General features: G+C 43.3%; 9 protein-coding genes across 9 annotated transcripts; 4 read left to right on the forward strand and 5 right to left on the reverse strand.

Moving 5' to 3' along the window:
• Positions 1-2,096: 2,096 nt before the first annotated feature.
• Positions 2,097-3,114, forward strand: Bfra_011219 (putative pyrroline-5-carboxylate reductase protein; the record flags this gene model as incomplete). Its single annotated transcript, XM_037341550.1, has 2 exons — positions 2,097-2,178; positions 2,243-3,114. The coding sequence occupies 2 exons, from the start codon at positions 2,097-2,099 to the stop codon at positions 3,112-3,114; spliced, it is 954 nt and encodes a 317-aa protein (XP_037188362.1).
• Positions 3,115-3,449: 335 nt separating this feature from the next.
• On the reverse strand, positions 3,450-4,637 carry Bfra_011220oa (putative alcohol dehydrogenase protein; the record flags this gene model as incomplete). Its single annotated transcript, XM_037341551.1, has 3 exons — positions 3,450-4,260; positions 4,313-4,398; positions 4,449-4,637. The coding sequence occupies 3 exons, from the start codon at positions 4,635-4,637 to the stop codon at positions 3,450-3,452; spliced, it is 1,086 nt and encodes a 361-aa protein (XP_037188363.1).
• Positions 4,638-4,767: 130 nt separating this feature from the next.
• Bfra_011221 (uncharacterized protein) lies at positions 4,768-4,980 on the forward strand (the record flags this gene model as incomplete). The annotated part of the gene is given in 2 exon segments (XM_037341552.1): positions 4,768-4,905; positions 4,921-4,980. 2 exon segments carry the CDS (start codon positions 4,768-4,770, stop codon positions 4,978-4,980), a joined length of 198 nt encoding a protein of 65 aa, XP_037188364.1.
• Positions 4,981-5,338: 358 nt separating this feature from the next.
• Bfra_011222 (putative mfs transporter protein) lies at positions 5,339-7,168 on the forward strand (the record flags this gene model as incomplete). The annotated part of the gene is made up of 6 exons (XM_037341553.1): positions 5,339-5,452; positions 5,506-5,526; positions 5,621-5,678; positions 5,726-6,754; positions 6,823-7,076; positions 7,130-7,168. The coding sequence occupies 6 exons, from the start codon at positions 5,339-5,341 to the stop codon at positions 7,166-7,168; spliced, it is 1,515 nt and encodes a 504-aa protein (XP_037188365.1).
• A 925-nt stretch (positions 7,169-8,093) lies between these two features.
• Bfra_011223 (putative sphinganine hydroxylase protein) lies at positions 8,094-9,370 on the reverse strand (the record flags this gene model as incomplete). The annotated part of the gene is made up of 4 exons (XM_037341554.1): positions 8,094-8,228; positions 8,319-8,599; positions 8,665-8,815; positions 8,870-9,370. The coding sequence occupies 4 exons, from the start codon at positions 9,368-9,370 to the stop codon at positions 8,094-8,096; spliced, it is 1,068 nt and encodes a 355-aa protein (XP_037188366.1).
• Positions 9,371-10,199: 829 nt separating this feature from the next.
• Positions 10,200-11,416, reverse strand: Bfra_011224 (putative sphinganine hydroxylase protein; the record flags this gene model as incomplete). The annotated part of the gene is made up of 3 exons (XM_037341555.1): positions 10,200-10,358; positions 10,426-10,706; positions 10,774-11,416. The coding sequence occupies 3 exons, from the start codon at positions 11,414-11,416 to the stop codon at positions 10,200-10,202; spliced, it is 1,083 nt and encodes a 360-aa protein (XP_037188367.1).
• Positions 11,417-12,287: 871 nt separating this feature from the next.
• Bfra_011225 (putative g-patch dna repair protein) lies at positions 12,288-13,992 on the reverse strand (the record flags this gene model as incomplete). The annotated part of the gene is made up of 5 exons (XM_037341556.1): positions 12,288-12,383; positions 12,434-12,523; positions 12,575-13,254; positions 13,308-13,766; positions 13,830-13,992. 5 exons carry the CDS (start codon positions 13,990-13,992, stop codon positions 12,288-12,290), a joined length of 1,488 nt encoding a protein of 495 aa, XP_037188368.1.
• Positions 13,993-14,436: 444 nt separating this feature from the next.
• On the forward strand, positions 14,437-15,978 carry Bfra_011226 (putative peroxisomal-coenzyme a synthetase protein; the record flags this gene model as incomplete). The annotated part of the gene is made up of 1 exon (XM_037341557.1): positions 14,437-15,978. One exon carries the CDS (start codon positions 14,437-14,439, stop codon positions 15,976-15,978), a length of 1,542 nt encoding a protein of 513 aa, XP_037188369.1.
• Positions 15,979-18,430: 2,452 nt separating this feature from the next.
• Positions 18,431-19,851, reverse strand: Bfra_011227 (putative gpi-anchored cell wall organization protein ecm33 protein; the record flags this gene model as incomplete). The annotated part of the gene is made up of 3 exons (XM_037341558.1): positions 18,431-18,713; positions 18,773-19,643; positions 19,800-19,851. 3 exons carry the CDS (start codon positions 19,849-19,851, stop codon positions 18,431-18,433), a joined length of 1,206 nt encoding a protein of 401 aa, XP_037188370.1.
• Positions 19,852-20,736: the final 885 nt, after the last annotated feature.

Consider the following 20,736-nt stretch of genomic DNA (forward strand, 5'->3'; position numbering starts at 1 on the left):
ATCTGAAGTAAGATGAAATACCGATCACCAAATTATTTCCTTCCTTCCGATTCATCTAACGACGGCAGCTTTTTTCTCTCTTTCTTTCTTTCTTCCTTTCTCTTGCTTTGTACCCTCCTTCGTGCACTGTTACGCGTGGTGTTTCAGATACTGTATCTTTTATTTGTATTTGTATTTTTATTTAAATAGCCATACGACAAGATAGGAGTGATTTCTTCGATTATCTTTGACTATTTGCGTGACGTTATTTTTGGGTATTGAGAATTCCTGAATGGGTAGGTAGTATTTGGTGTTTAATCTAATTACCTACTGGGATTGGGATATATGATATTATTCCACGACTGCGAAGTTTTGGTAATTACATAGGTATCTGGGTAGGTAATTGATATGAATATGAATATATCCGGCGGCGAAAAACACCTAGATCAGCTTTTTGCGAATCACGCACGGCATTGGAAATTATTTGCTCATCTGCACGCTAGTGAGCGGATGTATCGGTAATTTGCTGTGTTTTTATTCTCCTTTTGGTTACGGCTGCAGTGGTGAGTTGACGAGTGAGTGGGTGTACATGGGGGGGAGGGGGAGGTTCAATAAGTTCCTCGTTTCACGGAAGCTCGCTATAGGACCCGTTGAGCTGAGATTGCTGATGGGTTGGTTATGGTTGCAGGAACGGGAGTTTTTAGTAAATGTATCGACAATTTGCTACGTCCTGATTCTCCTTTTGATTAAATTTGCAGCGGCGTGTGAACGGGTGGGTGGGTGTGAGGGTTGATAAACCCCTCGTTTCACGGAATGGGAATGTTTAAATTGGATTTGGATATGGGGTTGGATATCTGAGTAGATGCAGGATAGGTGTAGCGAGAGAACCCGTCGATCTGAGACTAGTGAAGAGTCGATTTTAGGAACGGGAATGAGATCGATTGAGGTGTGGATGGTTGATGTTGTGGTTTCTTCGCTTGTGTTATGCATGTGCTTATGTATGTGTATATGTTATATGTATGTGTAAAATTCTAGAGCAGTGTATGCGTGTATGTATGTGTCATTTTGGCTAGATAGCTAGCTCTCATACGTCTGTCTATTTCCCGATATTTCCTCAAGCTTTTCTGCTTTCCGGAATGCATCATATCGTGTTCCATGTACCGGGGTATAAATTCCTGTGGCAGGATAAAAGAGTTACGTCACGACTACGCCGGCTTGACGCGGACTCAGCTAACGATAGATAGGTGGAGGTACTGTGGATCGAACTCGGAAAGATAGACGAGCCCGCTAATCTAGAGCTTGTCGGGGCATGTAATGTTCGTGTTCTGTTCGTGGAATTGCTGGGTTGATAATGAGGAGATAGTAATTACTTGAGAGATGCTTTATTTTTAGAATCCCTATATTCAAACTAATGGATTTATTAAGATATTTGAGTAAAGCTAGAAACGCGTAAAGATTCCTAGCTTCGGGTTGAAAAGTACTAGACTCGAAGGCGTTTGATCTGCACAAGGTACAAGCCACTAGTACTTCCGCGTTGCTGTCATAGATTACTGCCGGGACATGTTCAAGTCGAACAAGACGCGTGAAACAAGCACAATGCTCCGCTACAAAATTTGTGAAATTGTAGGGAATTAAAATCGAGGCTTTTCGGCAACGCGTAGATATATCGTGATACGGGTAGCCAGCCACCTTGTGTACTACATGCCACATTCGGCTTTCGGCTGCATCTTAAACCTTTGTACTACATACCAGCCCGAATTTTTGCGGATAAAAGTCATCGTGTAAATTGGCAACGACGGAGCACTTGCACAGCATTTAGTATTAGAGCCAATACAATATGTAGAATAAGGTGTTTTGCAGAAGTATCCCATCAATGTCTGCAGTTATGGTATCATTCTCGCATGCTCCTCTCGTACCACTAGCAATTTAAAACTAATAAAATGCTCATTTCTCTATTCGAGTCCAAGGGTTTGTACCAATTGAGTGACTGGTACATGAGCTGCAAGGTTAAATTCAATGGGACACGAAGCACAATAAAGGTATTTAGGAACGAGATTTCCGAATTTACACGGGAGCACCTTGATCAATTTTTTGAGTTCTGAAAGTATTCTTCAGAAATGTCCGAATCACAGAATACCCCGAACGAGACTCCTCCAAATGAGACTGGTGCATCGATGACACTAGCAATCCTAGGATGTGGTACAGATCTCCTCTAAAAAAGCCACTGGCGTTGAGATTGAAATCAAGAGTTAACTTCTTTTAGGAAGCCTCGGAACTGCGCTATTGTGCGGGATACTGACGCACATTGAAGAGAGCAAGAAAGCCAACTCAGCTTGTCCGGTATCAAACCAACCCCATGTACCAAATAACTTCATGGCTTGTGTCCGCACTGTTGCTTCTGCTGCACGATTGGAACTCTCTCTTGCAGCTTACGACACAGAGGTAACCATCTACCATGGCGACCAGCGCGCTCCTCTTCACGAAGCCGATGTCATAGTATTGGCTTGTCAGCCCGGAGACTTACGAAGTTGTCTGGCCACCACCATTATCCGATCACAATTACAGGGCAAAGTCCTCGTTAGCCTACTTGCGGGTGTTACGATTCCGGATATCGACTCCGTACTCCAATCTGTAGGGGGTAAGAGTTATTATCCTGCTACAATTGCTCGGGCAATGCCAAATACTGCCTCCTTTGTCCGCGAATCCATCACCGTCATCGAAACCCCGGAAGCAACTTCAGCTAGCCATCTACTTGCGATCGATTGGCTATTTGAATCAATTGGAAAAGTTAAGCATATCTCTGCTGCTAATTTCGATACATGTACAGCATTGGGTGCGTCGACTCCGGCATTCTTTGCAATTATCCTCGACGCATTGATTGATGGCGCTGTTGCACTCGGTCTGACGAGAAAGGATGCTACGCTCATGGCAGCACAGTCCATGAAAGGATGTGCAGCGTTGGTGTTGGCGGGAGAACATCCAGCTTCTGTGAAGGAGAATATTACCACTCCAGGTGGTTCAACGATCAGGGGCGTACTAGCGCTTGAACAGGGAAACGTGAGAGCTGTTGTTGCAGGTGCTCTGATTAAGTGCAAAGAAGCTGCTGAGGGATTGGGAGCTCAGGCAAGGAATTAGGCTTTGTTTGTTTCAATGATCATAGTGACGGTCATCAATATTTTCTTTTCTTTTCCCTTGGCTTGATTTAAGTGGGTTGAAGAAGTTCCGAAGTGTTATCAATCGATGTGGAAAAATTGAAAGGAGTGGTTTGTGATCTTGGGGAGATTTTGATAAGTGCACGTGATTTACCTTGACTGAGTGGCAGAACAAGGCGGTGAAGCTGGTACTACAACTTCACGCTTTCTACTGATCGGTTTTCACGTATTGAAACTTTTCTAAATGTTCAATTGATCTGAATTTCTGAATTATTCTGAAAGTTATTCCATCTAATCGAGCCTACCCTTTGAGTTGGCTCAATCATTATTCACCAATACGTATCGATACCTCGCTTTTCCAGCTTCCATCTCCTTCAAAACGTTGTTTATATCACTCATTTTTCGTTCTTCAACCAATGGCTGAAGGTTTTCTCTCAATACAAACTCTAACAAGTCTTCTGTTCCCTTGATTGAGAGTATATCATTGAAATGAATCGAGATATTTCGTTCGACCAGTCCAAATATGTCAAACGCCGGCAGGGAGTCGTCTGGCAAACCAACTTGACAGAAATGTCCTCCCGTCCTGAGCAGCCCCAGATATTTATTCAGTGGCATCTCAGCGGATGATACTGTACAAATAATCACATCAAGTGACTTTGCATACTTCTCTGCCCAATCCTGCTCGTCTTCGGTAGCTATGTAGTTATGTGCACCCAGCTTGATGGCATCATCGCGTTTGCTCTCTCGTCGTGAAATCGCAACAACATGCTCAAATTCCAATGCCCTTGCGAACATGACAGCAAAATGACCCAAACCTCCAACACCAATTATCCCCACTCGCTTTCCTTTTCCTTGACGTTCCACTAGTGGACCAAACGTGGTACTACCGGCGCAGAGCAATGGAGCTGCCACAGCGCTACTTAGCGCTTGAGGAATACGGATGGCGGCAATGCCTGGAACTCTACAGTAATTTGCAAAACCACCGAAAGTCTTGCTACCATCAGGAAGAAAACCTTCATACGCAGCAACTTTCCGTGGACAGTAGTTAGGCATACCTGAGCTACACTCTGTACAATCTTTCTGGGCGCAAACGTAAATGATTGGGCCAATTCCCACTCTATCACCAATACTGTTCCCTGTCAGACAGACATAATTTCTACCAGTTTATAGGATGTACTAACGCAATGTTTCGCTCAACAGCTTTCCCGACACGGGTTACTTCTCCAACAATTTCATGGCCGGCACAACAAGGATAATTGGTAGGCCACTACTCGAGAAAATATCAGACTAGATCAATCAAGGTATAGAATTTCTTACCCATCCACTTCGTAAAGTATGCAAATCACTTGCGCAGAGACCGCAGTGAGTAATCTTGACATCTATGTCGGTCTCTTCCCATTTCTTAGGCTCGAATGGAGCTAACTTCAACCCATCAATTAAAGCGTTCTTGTCAAGCCCCATCCATCCTTTGAAAGTGATGTCAGAGTTGATCGTTGGTTCCCCCATCTTAATGGCTTGAGAACTTTGGTTTAGGTAATGTTCACGGGCGATACTCGACAATCATGGAATTGTGACTGTGTATATAGCTAGCAAGAAATGGTGGTACTGTATCAACACTGTAAATGGAATATTGAATATGTCGGCGTTCCCACATTGGTCACTTGTGCCAAGCGGCTCATGTACGCCACTTGACTGGTTGCACAAAGCTAGTATGGTAGCACTTCGGCCCTTTCTGTTGTACTTGCTGTGTTTATTTGGTGTTGTGAGCAGTATCGTATGCAAGTCCCAGAAAATCTCGCCTGCATTTAACCCAGCGAAGCCGCAGATCGTTCATCAAACCAAGCCATAGGTTTTATCGCCGACCACACAAATGGATCAGAAGGTTGTGCCAGATTTCGCTTAGTGATGACAAGTGTCTCATGATAATATACTTCGTTAAATCATCAACCCGAAGTAGTGGGCAAGCTGAAAAAGTGCAATGGAGGGGGGGGCTAAGTGGCAGAAGCCTCGGCGTGAGCCTGCAATCAAGATGATTGGCCTGGCAATAAAATGTGATCTGTTTGGGAATAGAGAAGATGATGTAAGTTTGGCGAATACGTGTCTATTTCTACTTGTGAAAAATTTGATGCCAACTTTCGAATTCGAAAACTTGTCTCTGTATTTGTTCATACTGAATCAAATTATCAAACAACCGGAAAATATTGAAGATGACAGCCGATATCGAGAGTGCAAGCTCAAAGCCTCAGAAGGTTCCATGGCTTCTTGAATATCGATCCTCTGACTGGTTTATTCTTACTACAGTGTGCTGTGCCATATTCACAGTAAGCTTGTCAAATGATGATCCGTACTGTCTTTGATATCTAACGTGACCTAGGATGCTTTCCTCTATGGTGTTGTAGGCACCCCATTTCATCGTTTATACCGTTCATATAGATAATGCCACAAGATGAGTGGCCAAATCTATACTAAGTTGTACTGACAATGAATAGGTAGTTCCCGTTCTTCCATTCAGTCTACAAGAACGATCTGGTGTGCCGGAAGAGGAAGGTATGTGAGGAAACGTCAAGACTTGACCATTCGCTGATTGAAAATAGTGCAATGGTGGACTTCTTTCATATTCGCAGTCTTCGGTGCTGCTATCGTAGTCGGATCTCCAATTTGTGGATGGCTCGCGGACCATACTGCCGATAGATCTATAACCTACTTTGCTGGCTTATTCATCCTCGCGGCTGCAACTCTACTATTTGGGTTTGCAAAGAAGGCATGGCTTCTTGTCGTTAGTAGAATGTTCCAAGGATTCTCGGCTGCTATCGTATATACTGTTGGACTCGCTCTGTTAGTTGACACTGTTGGAAGTGAAAATATTGGACAGTGGATGGGCACAGCTTTGTCTTGTTCCAGTGTCGGCCTCATAATCAGCCCTCTGCTTGGAGGTATTGTTTATGACAAGGCTGGCTATATGGCTGTGTTTGGTATGGCTGCTGGACTCATCGTTATCGATATCATACTGCGTATGTTTATGATCGAAAAACGAACAGCCGAAAAATATCTCGGCAAGAGTGTCAAAGTTCCAACAGTGCAAGGCAACGGAACCTTTCACACCTCTACTACAGAGCATGAGGTTCAAAGTAACACTTCGGAGAGTGTTGATAGTTGGGAACATTCTTCCAACACTGCGAATTCCACCCCTCCTGGATTTGGGATACCTAACTATGACGAATCTAGCGCTCTACTCCCTCATAGAAAGCAGAATGGAAAGCAAGACTCTAAGGGTTGGAGTCTTCCACCGGTCATTACCTTACTCGCTTCACCACGAGTTGTTGCCGCCATATACGGTATCTTTGTTAACGTTTCTATTCTCGCAACTTTTGACAGCGTTCTCGCATTGTTTGTCAAAGAGACCTTTCATTGGAGTTCTCTTGCCGCCGGTCTCATATTTTTGTGCATAGCTATCCCAGGACTTGGAGGTCCACTGGTCGGTGCATTATCTGATCGTCTGGGCCCCCGTTGGATCGCTGTTGCTGGATGTACTCTCACAGCACTGCCATTGATTCTTCTGCGACTTGTTGATAATGATACAGATGAGCAAAAGGTCCTGTTGTGCGTTCTATTGTTTATCTGCGGTATGAAACATTCAACTCTTATCTTCCCACAATAGTTTAATGTTCGCCTACTAAATCTGGATCTCTAGGGTGTACTCTTATTCTTATCGTAGCACCTGTGGCCGCCGATTTGTCTCTAGTAGTTGGAGAAATCGAGATCGCAAATCCAGGCAAATTTGGTCCTGGCGGGGCTTATGCTCAGGCGTACGCTCTTTTCAACTGTTCCATGGCTGCCGCTACCATATTCGGTCCAGTATTTGCCGGTGCCTTGATTACACAATTTGGCTGGAAGGCTATGACTTTAGCTATGGGCATTTTTTCACTAACTGGGGCAATTCCATGTGTACGTGCATTTCTTCTCTTCCATTTCAGAAAATTTCACTAATTTTACAACAGCTGTTTTTCACTGGAGGCTATCTTTTTAAAGAAGAGTAGAAAGTTGGAACTATGAGCCTGGCATAGACTGAAAATAGCAACCATTTTCTTTGGTGAAAATTTGGCAACGTCAATGTGTCAAACAACTTGATTTATAAATGTAAATTTCCTATCTTTTTCTTTACAACTTGATTCATCTACAATACGCATCTCTCTGTGGTTTGTTTTCGTTGTTCGTTGCATATATGTATCTAAGTTTTCCTTTAATGTCTAGCTCTGTGCGAGAAACACAAAAAGTAACAAACTGTAATTTCGTTATGTAATTAAGAACACGTCTGTTGTGTAAACAATGTTGTACTTCACATCCACACTGTCGGTACTTGTGCAAGTATACTACAGGTTACAGAGTGAGACAGGCAAAATATGTGTACTTGTGAACTGTACCCTTAATCTAACACAAAATCCATTAGAACACAAGTGGGAATGTGGCAACGCCATGTCTCATTAACCCCCCTCGTTCCCAACAATCGTTTCTTCGCAATACATCATTTTTGGTGATAGTATTGAGAGATTCAATACATACCAGTAGTTTCAAAATCCGGCTTCAGCTACCTACAAATCACTGTAACACGTACGGCGCACACAAGATAAGAACAAGCATTTGAACGACCGAACCAATCATTCTGATGATATATTGGAGGGCAATCAAGATTAGAGTAGTATGATTAACAAGATTTTCATTCTGCTTTTGACGAACTAAGCTGAACAATGCAAGAGAGAAGTATTCCATAAGCCATATTTGGTACACAAAATCTTGAAATATAGAATATCACCATAAATTAAACACGAGGAAAATTATCCACTCAAACATCCATCGACTTCATATGCATACCATCAACTTTTTCCACCCTCAATCCTCAAGCACCATCTCACCAACATCGGCTGTTTAAACCAATTCTACACCAGTCCGCTCTATCCGTAAAGCTTAATTGACTTTCTTAGCCTTTTCCGCATTCTCTCTTCCCTTCTTGTAAAGCTCCTCTATCTCCTCCGGAGTCTTTCTAGAAATCGTTCCCAAAACATGATCCCAGAATGTTGTGTAAACCTGCGAGTAATTTGTCTATTCATTAAATAAATAGTCAGTTTTAATTTTCCAAGTCTAAGCCCAGTTCATCATCGAAGAAGTTCCAGGGGACAATCAGCAACTTACGGTAGCACCCCAAGTCTGGTGATGGATGTCATGAAACGAAGTATCTTGTTCGCCCAACCATTGGATAGGATCCCATGGGAGTCTGTATCCACAGTGATCATCGACGCCTTTCAATACGCTGATGACAGAGAAGACTAAAGCCTCACGCATGTGAAGTCCGGAAAAGTAAAACGCGACGCTGATACCACAGGTATCCATGATAAATGATTCGGTAAGAGTATTGTAAAATGCGGCGAATGCGTAAGGTGCATTAACGCGATGGTGTAGGGAGTGAATATTTCCTGATGAGCCGGAACGGATTAGCAATTTGGAAAAGATTGCTGAGAGATAAAACCATGATACATACGGTATAACCATCTATTTTCATGAAAGGCACGATGTCCGAAATATTGCCATGCGTCGCTGATGAAGATGCAAATCGCGAATCGAGCTGCGGGTGCAAGAAGCCTATATATCACTTGCGCGACTACTATCTCCCATGCAATGATTCTTCCATCCTTTGCACACATTAGTCTTTGACGAAGATACTAAAGCCGGGTGAATCAACTTACAGAAGTGGTGATATTAACACGAACCGGAAGATGCAAAGACCCTTTGGAATTCGCAAGATCCAATCCTAAGCCCATCATACTCATCCTCAAGCCCCACTGTATCCAGGAATATCCTTTCACAACCCTCTCAGCCCACATAGCAATGTCATAATCCTCTGATCCTACCATCTCTTGAGTGCCAAGAACACAGTAGCCCAAGAACAATCCCCATGCCGTCTGGAATAGCTGCTGTCCGAGGATAGAGCGCAGTACTTGAGGAATCGTGACACGGTTGCGACTTTCGATTTCGGCCGGTGTATGAATACGGTAGCTAGACCAGATATTATAATATGAGACGATAGACCAGAAAAGAGCAGTGAGCCAGTATGTCAAGACAGGAAGTAGAAGGGTAAGGTGGAAGTCAGAGATGTGAGAGGACATTGGCGGGCGAGGATAGAGGTGAGGAGATGCCACCGTGTAGGTAGGGGTGAAGGAAGAGGTATTTGCCACTGGAGTATCCATTCTGAATGATAGCTGTACCAAAGATGTGAGAGAAAAGCTTCAACGCTGGGGAGATTTAGTTGAGACTCCAAGAAATTCATACTGAAATACTATTTTATAGCAGAAATTCTCGGTGAACCGTATCCATGTAGTTTTTTGCCCGGCTGTATTCACGACACAACCATGATAAGTGCATTTAACATTGTCCCGATTTGTAGCCATGCATACTTAAGTTACGTCGACAAGAGAAAACCCATGGTGGCGCTCATAGTATGCACCTGTACGATTCAGCTGTATTGACTTATTTGTGGCTGCATTGCTCATCACATTCAAGAATACTGTTTACGAATATCAGGTTACGAATGTCAGGGGTCATTAACCGACACGATGATGGAAACGCGGCACACAATTGATAAAACTAATTAGGTGTGACAACCCAGCGCTATGCCTAAACAAAACGGGTATCTCTTCCGTGATCGATTAAACGAGTCTGGTAGTCTATCAGTAGAAGTTTGAGATACAAGTTGATGGAAGTCATGAACATTGTGTGCAGTGTTTTCGGTAGTCCGGACTGCAGCCCAGCAACCAGGGACTGTTGAAAATTGAAATTATCCTGACCACTGTATTGACTTTCAAAACTGAAACACTTTTGGCTATTATCTATCTAAGATAAAAACTCGATCAGAATGACTGAAACATTCTCCAAGATTCAAAATCCGACGAATTGAAATTAAATTGCAGTCTGAACTGCTGGGCACATTGGCTGCAAAGAATAGGTAAACCCTCCATATATTTCCAACACCGAGGTACAGAATGCTTTATCTCCGGAGGTAGATATTCTAAATCTCCTCTAAGCCGCTTTCGGGTGCACAATTGTAACCTCGTCTATCTCCTTACGAGCTTTAACCAACTCGCGAGTTCGAGCGTAACGCATGTTTGCCCCTGTAGTATCAGTCCATTCGGTCCCAAAGAATTTATCCCAAAATACGGTGTATGTAGAATAGTTGTACTAGGTAGACTCGTGTTAGTATCTCCAGAAGAAACAATTTTGTCTTAAGATCCGAAATCTCACTGACCTTGAGACCCCAACTTTGATGATGCAAATCGTGAAATGCTGCATTGTTTCCATTGATGTACCCGAGAGGATCCCAGGGAAATACAAAATTGCAGTGATCACTGATGGTCTTTAATGTCGCTAGAGATGTCACAATCATCCCCTGACGAACTGAAATTCCTGAAATGGCGTTTGCTAAGGTAAAGCTCAATATATCCATAAAAAGAGTTTCGAGCCAATGGGCATATACGGCACCATAAGCATACGGAACGTAAAGTTGATGATGCTGAGCATGTACAATTCCTAGGAAGATTTTCAATTAGATAAATTCGAGTGAAAAGGATTTGCAAAAAGAGGAGCCTGTACGTACGATAAAGAGTCTTGTTGATGTGACAGAGACGATGCATAAAATAGATCCATGTATCGACAACTGCGAGATACACAAGAAACTGTATCGCTGGAATCGCGAAAGAAACTATGATACGCGCCAAGTTCCACTCAATGGCAGTAAATGTCGGGCTTGATAATATCTCATGACTGTTTGCCGAAATATGTGACAGCAAAGGTGTTTTGCTAAATTTTGACATGAGTCCTTGAGTATCCAAACCGAGCAGTGCCAATGCCCAAGGGATGACCGTAAGACACTTTCTAACCCGTCGCACCCACTGATATGTTTCACAACCTCCAATTTCCACAAGCTCCGGCCCGTTGTTGTAGGTGAGAAGTATTCCTATCACGATCTGTATAACATGATAACGAACGACAACAAGAAGACAGCCCAACTTTGACACGCGGTTTCGATGTAGTTCCTCCTTCGCTGGGTGGATGCGATAGTTGCTGAACAATTCAAGCTCATTGACGATGTAAAAGACTACACTCCCGATAATGTAAACCAATGTGGGTAGAATTACACCCAACGTGTGATCAGACATCCCAGATAGCAGAGGTGAACGAGGGTGTAACGCACAAGATGGCGCTGGGGAAAAGGTTGAAGTGTCTGTGAAATTCGGCATTTTGAGTGAATGAATAGTACCAATTGAGTATGAACTTTCGAGACTTGATAGCAGCGAATTGTTGATGAACAAGAGAATGCTCTTCAATGGAACTTGTGGAGGAGAAATGTCGACTCCAAAAAGAGTAGAAATAGATATATCAAAAGGTTACAACTTTTGAGGTTGCCCTTTTGTCCTCCTAACCTCTTTGGGGAGAAGCTGCATAAGATACATGGTGTAACAAAGGCTGGGATATGAGCTATGGAATTGCTACACCGGAACACAATAGCAATCATAGTTACGAGGCGCTGGAGTGCCAAGACTACGATCAAATCGAGAAATCACTGAATTCTAGGAAAGTTTCATGATAAGCCCTCCAATCTATTCCATATACAACAGAATACTGATTTTCTATTCTTAATGTACTTAGTTCATTCTTCTTGGCAATTCAAATTGAAAGGGGTAGTACATTTCATGTAACTTAGCCGAAATACCAAAGCAATATCAAAAATCGCTCGATGACATAACAAACTAGGAATTGAGACTATAGGAACACATCCCGATTGGGCAGTAGTACTCCTCTTAAGATCCAGCTGCAGATTGACAAAGGTATTGTTGGTACGGGTCTTCTCTTGAAATTACTATCCCGAAGCCACGTTACATCACTCGTGATTTTACCAGCTGGAGGTCGATCGCCAAGGACGCTTATCCGGGCGACCATGTTGTTCCGATAAATGAATATGCAAGATGAGAAAAATGTGATAAGATCGAAGCCGAGATGACATGCAACGGGACTACCCATGGAAATATTTGCGCAACAATCAGGCAATAATGCACAATAAGACAAAACAGTACTTCGAAAATCATTGATTTATGGACAAAATTTAATTATCTATTCATAGATACCCTTCTCGAAAGTTTCCGTATCATAAAACAAAGCTGATATGGTATTCCCGTTAAATATACGCCCCTCGAGCGCATTAACAGCCTGTCTAGATTAGCTACAGTCAATAAAACAGTGGCAATTGAGTTACGTACCCTCAGAGCTGACAACTGATTAGTGAATTTGACAAAGACTTTTGCTGGGGCACTTTGCCTATCAATATAGACTCGTTCAACCCGTCCATACTAAAGCTTGTTAGTGGGATGTTTTTCAGCCATTGCCACAAACGAACATACCTTTTCACCACATTCGTCCCCGATTTCCTGCATCAGACCCCCATCCCCCGAGCCTTCTACTTCCTCATCTAAATCCATATTATCTACCATTCCACGTAACACTATGACTTCTGACATCGGTCCGAATCTGCCCGTTTCTTCCTCTTTAATGACCTTCTTGCCACCAATGATCTTTCCTCTGCCCCCCGCATCTCGAAACCCACCGCCTTCTGCATCAGACTTATTTTTACGTTTGTCAAGCTTGACCTGAAGAGGTGTAATCATACCAGAGCCATCGGCCCCCAGTCCTGAGCCTTTGCTCCAGCCATATTTAGACATTAGACGCTCTGCAAACCCTTTTTGACCCGGACGAAGTGATTTTGGTGCATTCTCATCGGCTTCTCCCTCATCTTCCCCGTCTACTTCGTCTGCAAGAGCTTGATCCAGTTCTGCTTCCGAAGCTGGAAGATCACTTGGCGCCGGCGGTAAGTTATATCGCACTGGTGCTCTGGAAATAGCCCCCGCTAATGATGGTACTGGTGGAGGTAATGGCTGATCTTCGGGGGGTGGAGGAGGTGGGTTAGATTCTGCCCCAAGTGTAGGACTATAAGAGTCACTTTGTGGGGACTTGGAACGATTCTTGGGAGGAGAATCAATTGGGGGTGGAGCAAATGAATAATTCGGAGGTGGGGCAAATTGGTCTGCAAATCATTAGTCCCATGAGAAAAAAGAAGCACAAAAAGAGATTGCTTACTACCAATCTTCGGACGGTATGATTCCTCGTCGTCACTATCACTTGATGTCTTCCGCGCCATTCTATGAGCATAAAGTCTATCCTTCCACTCTCGTACCTCTCGAACCTTCTCATCACTATTCTTATATTCCTCGTAATTATTTGGCCGTGAAGGGTCGTAGATATCGTCCCAATCTTGCGCCACGGCCTGCTCTTCCCTATTCTTCTTCCTTCGCTTCCTGCCACCTCTTTGCCTTTTCTCTCCAACATAGAATCCATTCACGTCATCATCGTCAGCGGCCCAATCGGCCAAGGTGCTCTTAGAAGCTGGTTTGGCAGCATTGGATGTGGCAGTCTTCGCGACTACATTGCTCGGTTCGTTGGCATTCAGACTGGCAATGGCAGCTTTTGGGAATGATGGTTTCGCTTTTAGCTTTTGAGAAAGCTGTGGTCTTCTCGTAGGTTGAAATCTAAGGGCAGCTATTCAAACATTGAGTGAGCTGTGCAGAAACATAGATTGGATTCAAATCATTCATAGCATACCAGCATCAATTTGGGGTTTCTTAGTAGCTTCATCTTCCACTGAATTGAAAACAACAGGTCCTTTGGTAATGGAGCCGGGCGTATCACTCGATGACGGATCTAACAAGTTTGCGTAGAGAGAAAGTCCATTCCGTGCAGGAGTAGCATTGGTAGGATTAGACATATTGATATATAAACCATGCAAAACAAAAGCAATTAATTAGAGAGACCGTTGAATGTTGAATTTCAGTTGCTTGCGAAACAACCACAGCCTGGCGCATAAGGCTGTACCTAGTAGATGTCACCAAAGTCAGGTGACGAGGAGCTTCTTTCCGATAAGGGAAGGACGCCGTGGATAAGAAGTTAAGGAGAGGCGCGGAACCTTTGCGAGCTCGGAAAGCTTAGAAAGTCTGGGAATGGTTCTTATTAATCTCATGCGTGACAATCAAGTTTCTCTTCCATCCTATCTTAAACAAAAGGACGATATTTGAACAATTTTATACCTTATTCGTTAATTCTTCGGATTCTTCAAGTTACATTCTGATCTTGGCTCTATTTCATACCTTGTATAGTACAACGATTATCGTCGTCTCGACCAACCATCGTCTACGAATCCACGCAGGCCAAGATGTCTGCTGCTACCCTCGCCAATTCCTTCTCCACAGGCAATACTACCACAGCAATTATTGTTCCAGGAAAGCAACCTCTTACCATTACCTATAAACAACTCACCGCCGAGATATCCTCATTTCAAAAGAAGCTCGCCAAGCTTGGTGTCACACCGCAAGCTGCAGTATCAATTGCTCTACCAAATACCTATGAGTTCATTATTGCCTTCTTAGCAGCATCATGGCAAAGAGGAATTGCTGCACCTCTCAACTCCGCATACAAGCAAGAGGAATTCGAATTCTATATTGATGATTTGAGCTCAGCAGTTGCTCTTGTTCCCAAGGATTCGTTTCAGAAAGATGGACCCGCTGTGAGGGCTGCAAGAAAATATAATGCGGCTATTGCAGAATGTTACTGGAATGGCAGTGAGGTTGTGTTGGATGTCAAGGATGAGGGGAAATTGAAGGGGAAAGGAAATCAAAAGGTTGAGCAGGCGCAACCAGATGATGTTGCTTTGGTTTTACATACCAGTGGAACAACGGGAAGACCAAAGGCTGTGCCATTGACACACAGGAACCTCACTACAACTATGAAAAACATACAAGCTACATACAAGCTTACTCCTGCGGATCGTACCATGCTCGTTATGCCTCTATTCCACGTTCATGGACTTTTAGCGGGTTTCCTAGCTCCATTAATGTCCGGTGGTTCTGTCATCGTCCCCCCTAAGTTCTCTGCTTCCGAATTCTGGAGCGATTTCATTACACACAAAGCAAATTGGTATACTGCTGTTCCAACTATTCATCAAATTCTCTTGAAGAATCCACCACCCACAACCAAACCCAACATTCGATTCATCCGATCATGTTCTTCCCCTCTTTCCCCAACCACTTTCCACGCTCTGGAAGAAACATACAACGCTCCCGTCCTTGAAGCCTACGCTATGACAGAAGCCTCCCACCAAATGACATCAAACCCTCTTCCACCTGGAAAACGTCAACCCGGTTCTGTAGGAATTGGTCAAGGAGTCGAAGTACGAATTCTTGATGGCGAGGGTAAAGAAGTTCCAATTGGTTCTGAAGGAGAAATTTCTATTCGCGGCGAGAACGTCACGAAAGGTTATCTCAACAATGAGAAAGCCAACAAGGAGTCCTTTACCAAAGAAGGATTTTTCAGAACTGGTGATCAAGGAAAAATGGATAAAGATAGATATGTGTTTATCACTGGCCGCATTAAGGAACTTATCAATAAAGGAGGCGAGAAGATCTCTCCTATCGAACTAGACAATGTCCTAGCCCGTCACCCTGCTGTTTCCGAAGCTGTCAGCTTTGCTATACCCGATGAAATGTATGGTCAAGATGTTGGTGTTGCTATCGTATTGAAGCCAGATCAAAAATTGACTGCATCAGAGTTGAAGCAATGGGTTGCGGACAAAGTGGCCAAGTTCAAGGTGCCAAAACAGGTATACTTTTCGGATGTTATGCCAAAGACAGCTACAGGAAAGATTCAAAGGAGAATAGTGGCAGATACTATGCTTAAGCAACCTAAGGCTAAATTGTAGAGGAGGCTAACCAGTTACCTTTCTATTTCGTTCAAGGGAATGATGAAGCGTACAATTGTCCCTGGATATGATACCTTTGTGTAGATGTTTTCCTAGATGTACTACAAATTTTGATTTTCTTTTATACATCTAATTGTGTCTTGATTTTAAAGCATTTTTTTGACAGCTAGAATTCAATGAAAATTTTCAAGAAATACATACCCCTCTGATATGGTAGAATGGTGAATGAATAGCCACCTGCCACTGAGTACACTACTAGAGTACATCATTCCCCCTATTCATCACATCACATGCATCTTTCTTTCCCTCTACCCATCTATCCTCATCATCTTTCTAATCTGCGCGTCACTATAACCGCAAGATCCGTGCTAAGCAGATCACTCCATATTCGCCCATTCATTCATTCATTCATCCATCCCACATATCATCCTGTACTGAGATCTCGATTCGAATCATAATCTTCCAACTTCCAGTTTTCATCTAGCTTCTATCTTCCATCCTTTCTATCTAACGTATCGTATTATACAATCTCATCTAATCTGATCTAGTCATCTACCTAACTATCTAAATATATAAACCTCTCAACTATCTACCTGTCCAGCTATCTACTTGTCTAGCTATCTACCTGTCTAGCTATCTACCTGTCTAGCTATCTGCGCATTCATATACTATGTATTGATTGACTAATTGACTAATTGATCAATCATCTGAGTATTTTGCGTTTTGAGTATTTTGTGAATGTTTTTATATACATAATCTCATTTTGTCTCACGCATCTCATATCACTCACCTCGCAGCACTCACCTTACCTCGTAACACTCTACTTCCATAGTCTCCTAACTACAAGGACCCTTTATGCAATTGTCTTTTGTATTTCACTTGGTACTGTAGACTCTGTATTATATGCTTCCTTTTGTGTTCATACTGCACGGTACATCGCATTTCATCTCGGCTTGTATTCATATCCCATTTCATATCCACCCATCTCAACTTGACTGTCCCTCCAATACTCATCCCATTTCATAATCACCATCTCCTCACTTCTCATTCCTTTACCCATCTCCCTCACGTCGACTCACCTGGCTACAACCCACCTTTTTCAGCTCTCCCCTTCATCATCCGTTATCCAGCCTATCCCTCTCCTCTCATCCCATCTCACCACTTTCACATTCTCCTCTCCTCTCCTCTCACCCCTTTTATCATTCTTCTCCCCCCAAATCACCTTACGCTTCCTCTCCCATCTCATTTCACGTGAACACTCATTATTCTCCTCTAATCCTCTTTCTTTCCACCTATACTACCTATACTACCTATACTACATTATAAATCTCAATCCTTACCCAATATCTCCCCTCCCCCTCTCCTCTCCTCTCCCCTAGCTACTCGTCCCCTTCCTCACTCTCCTCTCCCTCCTCACTCTCATTCCCTCCCCCTCCCTTCCAAGACACCACATAAAAATACACCACACCACACCCGACTAAACTGGATCCAATCACCTAGCTCACCTATCCATCACCACTCCATCACTACTCACCTCACTATTCACCTACACATCAACCATAAATTTCCATCACCACTCAACCAGCCAACAGCCAACAGCCAACCACCCAGCTATCACCCACCCATCACCACTCAACCAGCAATTGCCCACTCACCCAACCCAACCCAACCCATCCCTACCCATGCCAATCCCTCTCCCTCCCCCTCTCCCCACCTACCTACAAACTTACCTACCTACCAAATAAGAATCATGATTTTTTTATTCAAAAAACCCCCCAACAACACACATCTACATCCACATCCACATTTTCTAACACATGTAAACACAAAACATGCAAACCTGAAACATAAGACAAATGACTCAATGTACCAAGAATATCAATCCCAATAGCAATATGATTCTCCAATGACACACTCACACAACTACACAACGATACTTGATTCAAGACCCACACTAATCAACTCAAGGATCGAGACGACCCGCTATCTAATCAACTTCCTGATACACTACACGGTAGATCTTACAATTACCGATTCATTGAATCATATCAAAACTTGGCAAGGTCGAGAACACACAAGGGCATGTAACAAATAAAAGACAGACATTATAGTATTATGGTTTATAAAAGAGATTCATTATTATTCTCTGCACTTCTCAATTCCAGGGAAACAATATTCAAATGTACAATTTCGGATTCTCTCTTCTCAAAAGCTTAATGTTTCCCACCCATCCCCTTAATAACTTCATGGAATTTTCTGTGTACCATCAATGTAATAGGTGCACAAGTAGAGCAACCTTGACAGCAATAGATATGCAAAGCACACGCCCCTAATGATCCTAATGAAGGTGAAAACCGCTCAAAAGCTTATGAAAAGTCATGTAAAACAGAGAGAACGTGGCATATTAGGTCTAATGTGATAATTAAAGGAAAAACGCCGACGTCCCAATGATTTACAACAACATGCTCAATAAACCTCCGATGACGGAGACACCCATGACTGCCTCGTTAACACCGTAGGAGACAGCAGCACCCTTGCTAGAAGTGGCAGAGGCACTTGAGGAAGAGCTGGAGCTGGAGCTGGTTCCGGATTGAGCATTGGCGGTGGTCTTGCAAGTGTAGGTACCTTGGATGTTACCGCTGTCGTGCTCAGACTTGAATCCACTGCAGTCGATGGAGGTAGTGGATTGCATGTTGAAACCACCCTTAACGTCGTTAAGCTTTGGCAATTCAGGGCTAGAAGAGTAATGTTAGCTAATCCTCAGCATGTGAACTCGCATCATGTAAGAACTTACGTAGTGAAGTTTCCGGAGAAATCAATGGCACCTCCAACTTGAGTCAACTCTGGGAAGTTGATAGCATCAAGAGCAGAGTTGTTGGCGATTTGGAAAGCACCTCCAACAGTCTCGAGCATAGGGATGGTAATGTTGGCGAGGGATGGGTTAGCAACGAAAGCCAATCCACCTTGTCCGTTAGCAGTGTCACCGACGGATGTCAAGTTTGGTGCATTGAGACTGGTGAAGTAGTTCTCGTAGAAACCGAGGGATCCGTTAACAACAGCCAAAGATGGAATGCTGACACTGGAGACGTTACGGAAGGTCATGTTGGCGGCCCAGATCAAGTTAGGGAAGCTGACATCCAAGTTCTTTCCGTTGGAATCGATGTTGAGAAGAGTCGTGACATTTCCAACTTGGGTGCTGAAGGTCTTGAGACGGTTGTTGTTGTTGATGTTCAAGGTGTCAACGGTGTTCAAGTTGATACCATCGAGGGTGCTCAAGAAGGTGTTGGTAATGGTGACACTTTTGGCAGTGCTAACGGCGTTGGTGAAAGTGAGAGCTGGGAGAGCTGGAAGAGCAGCCCAGTTGATCGTTCCAATGGTGTCAAGGACGGAGAATTGGAGGGTGGACAAGAGAGTCAAATTGCTCAAGCCGAAAGTATCATCAATGGTGGTAAGAGAAGTACTTGAAAGAGATGTAATGGCTCCGTTGTTCTCGACCATCAAGCTACCTTCGATACGTTCAGGTCCATCGAGTTGAATGGTACCAGATGCGGTAGTACTGATAACAACGTCACCAGAGATGGTTGTGCAACCAGCCAAAGCGGTGGCATCAGCAGCACTGCTGATGGTGGCAGTTGCTTGAGAGCAAACGGAAGCGGTTGTGGCAGCTAGATGGAGAAATGCCAGTTAGTACTTGTATCATCTCGATTGGCCATTCTCCTGTTTACACAAGCCACCATAGATCGAATTGATCAATCTCCTGGTGCCCATTGATGCACAATATCCAACCTCGGAATGTAATGATGAAAAGATTGAAAACGTACCAGATACAGTGCCGACGACTGCGAGAGCCGGGAGGAGGACTTTGGAGAACATGGTTGATTTGAAGTAGCTTCTACAGTGACTTCGCAATTGTTAGTTCGATTATTGTAAGAAGAATGCAGAAAGTGTTGATCGAAGATGAATAAATTTGCGGTGAAGTTGGAAGATTGTTTAATGGAGGACGAAGTGGCTAATGATCAGAATTCCTGAAGAAGGTGGTCCGAGAAATTTGAAAGCGAGTTGCAAATGCAGGAACCAACTTGCTGAAGGAAGGGAAGGAAGGAATTAAGCAATCAAACACACGAGAGATGTGACGGAGGAAGGAATTGATTGATGGATGGATGGATTGACTGGTTATTGTGTTGAATGATGATCGAAATGTCTTGAAGTGAATGTATATTCAATCAAGAGGAAGGAGACGATGATAGAAAGCTTCCAAGAAATCGACTCACCCTTTGAATTTGACGTTGATGAAATGACTCTTTCTCTTTTCGATGGTTGTGTGTAGATAGATCCTTCTGTTCGTTTCCGATAGTTGAGTGCGATTCGAATATTATTAATGTAAGTGAGTGATAGAATCTTAACGACAGTAATGAAGTGATGGAAAGAAAGCAATTGGAAAGAAGACGACGATATGAACTTTTTCGAAGAGAGAGAGAGGGAATCCGTTTCCAAAAAGAAGTGGGTGGCTTTTTCTTCAAAAAGGTTACAGGCGTAGGAAATGAATTCAAATCTAATGAAATAGAATTAAAAGTCGACTAAGGGAAGGAGGGAAGTTGGAAGAGCGGCCGGAAGTGGTCGAAATCCCTAGCAAGTAATAAAAAAGGGGAGGATCCTAGTACGAGAGGCTTGTTTAGCAGTGAGCTCCTAGTGAAATCAAGTGAAGTTTGAAAAAGTTACGAAAGTTAAAAGAGGTCAAATCCGATTTGATTGGCTACA

This window comes from Botrytis fragariae, assembly GCF_013461495.1.
Source record: "Botrytis fragariae strain BVB16 chromosome Unknown tig00000225, whole genome shotgun sequence".
Lineage (NCBI taxonomy): Eukaryota > Fungi > Ascomycota > Leotiomycetes > Helotiales > Sclerotiniaceae > Botrytis > Botrytis fragariae.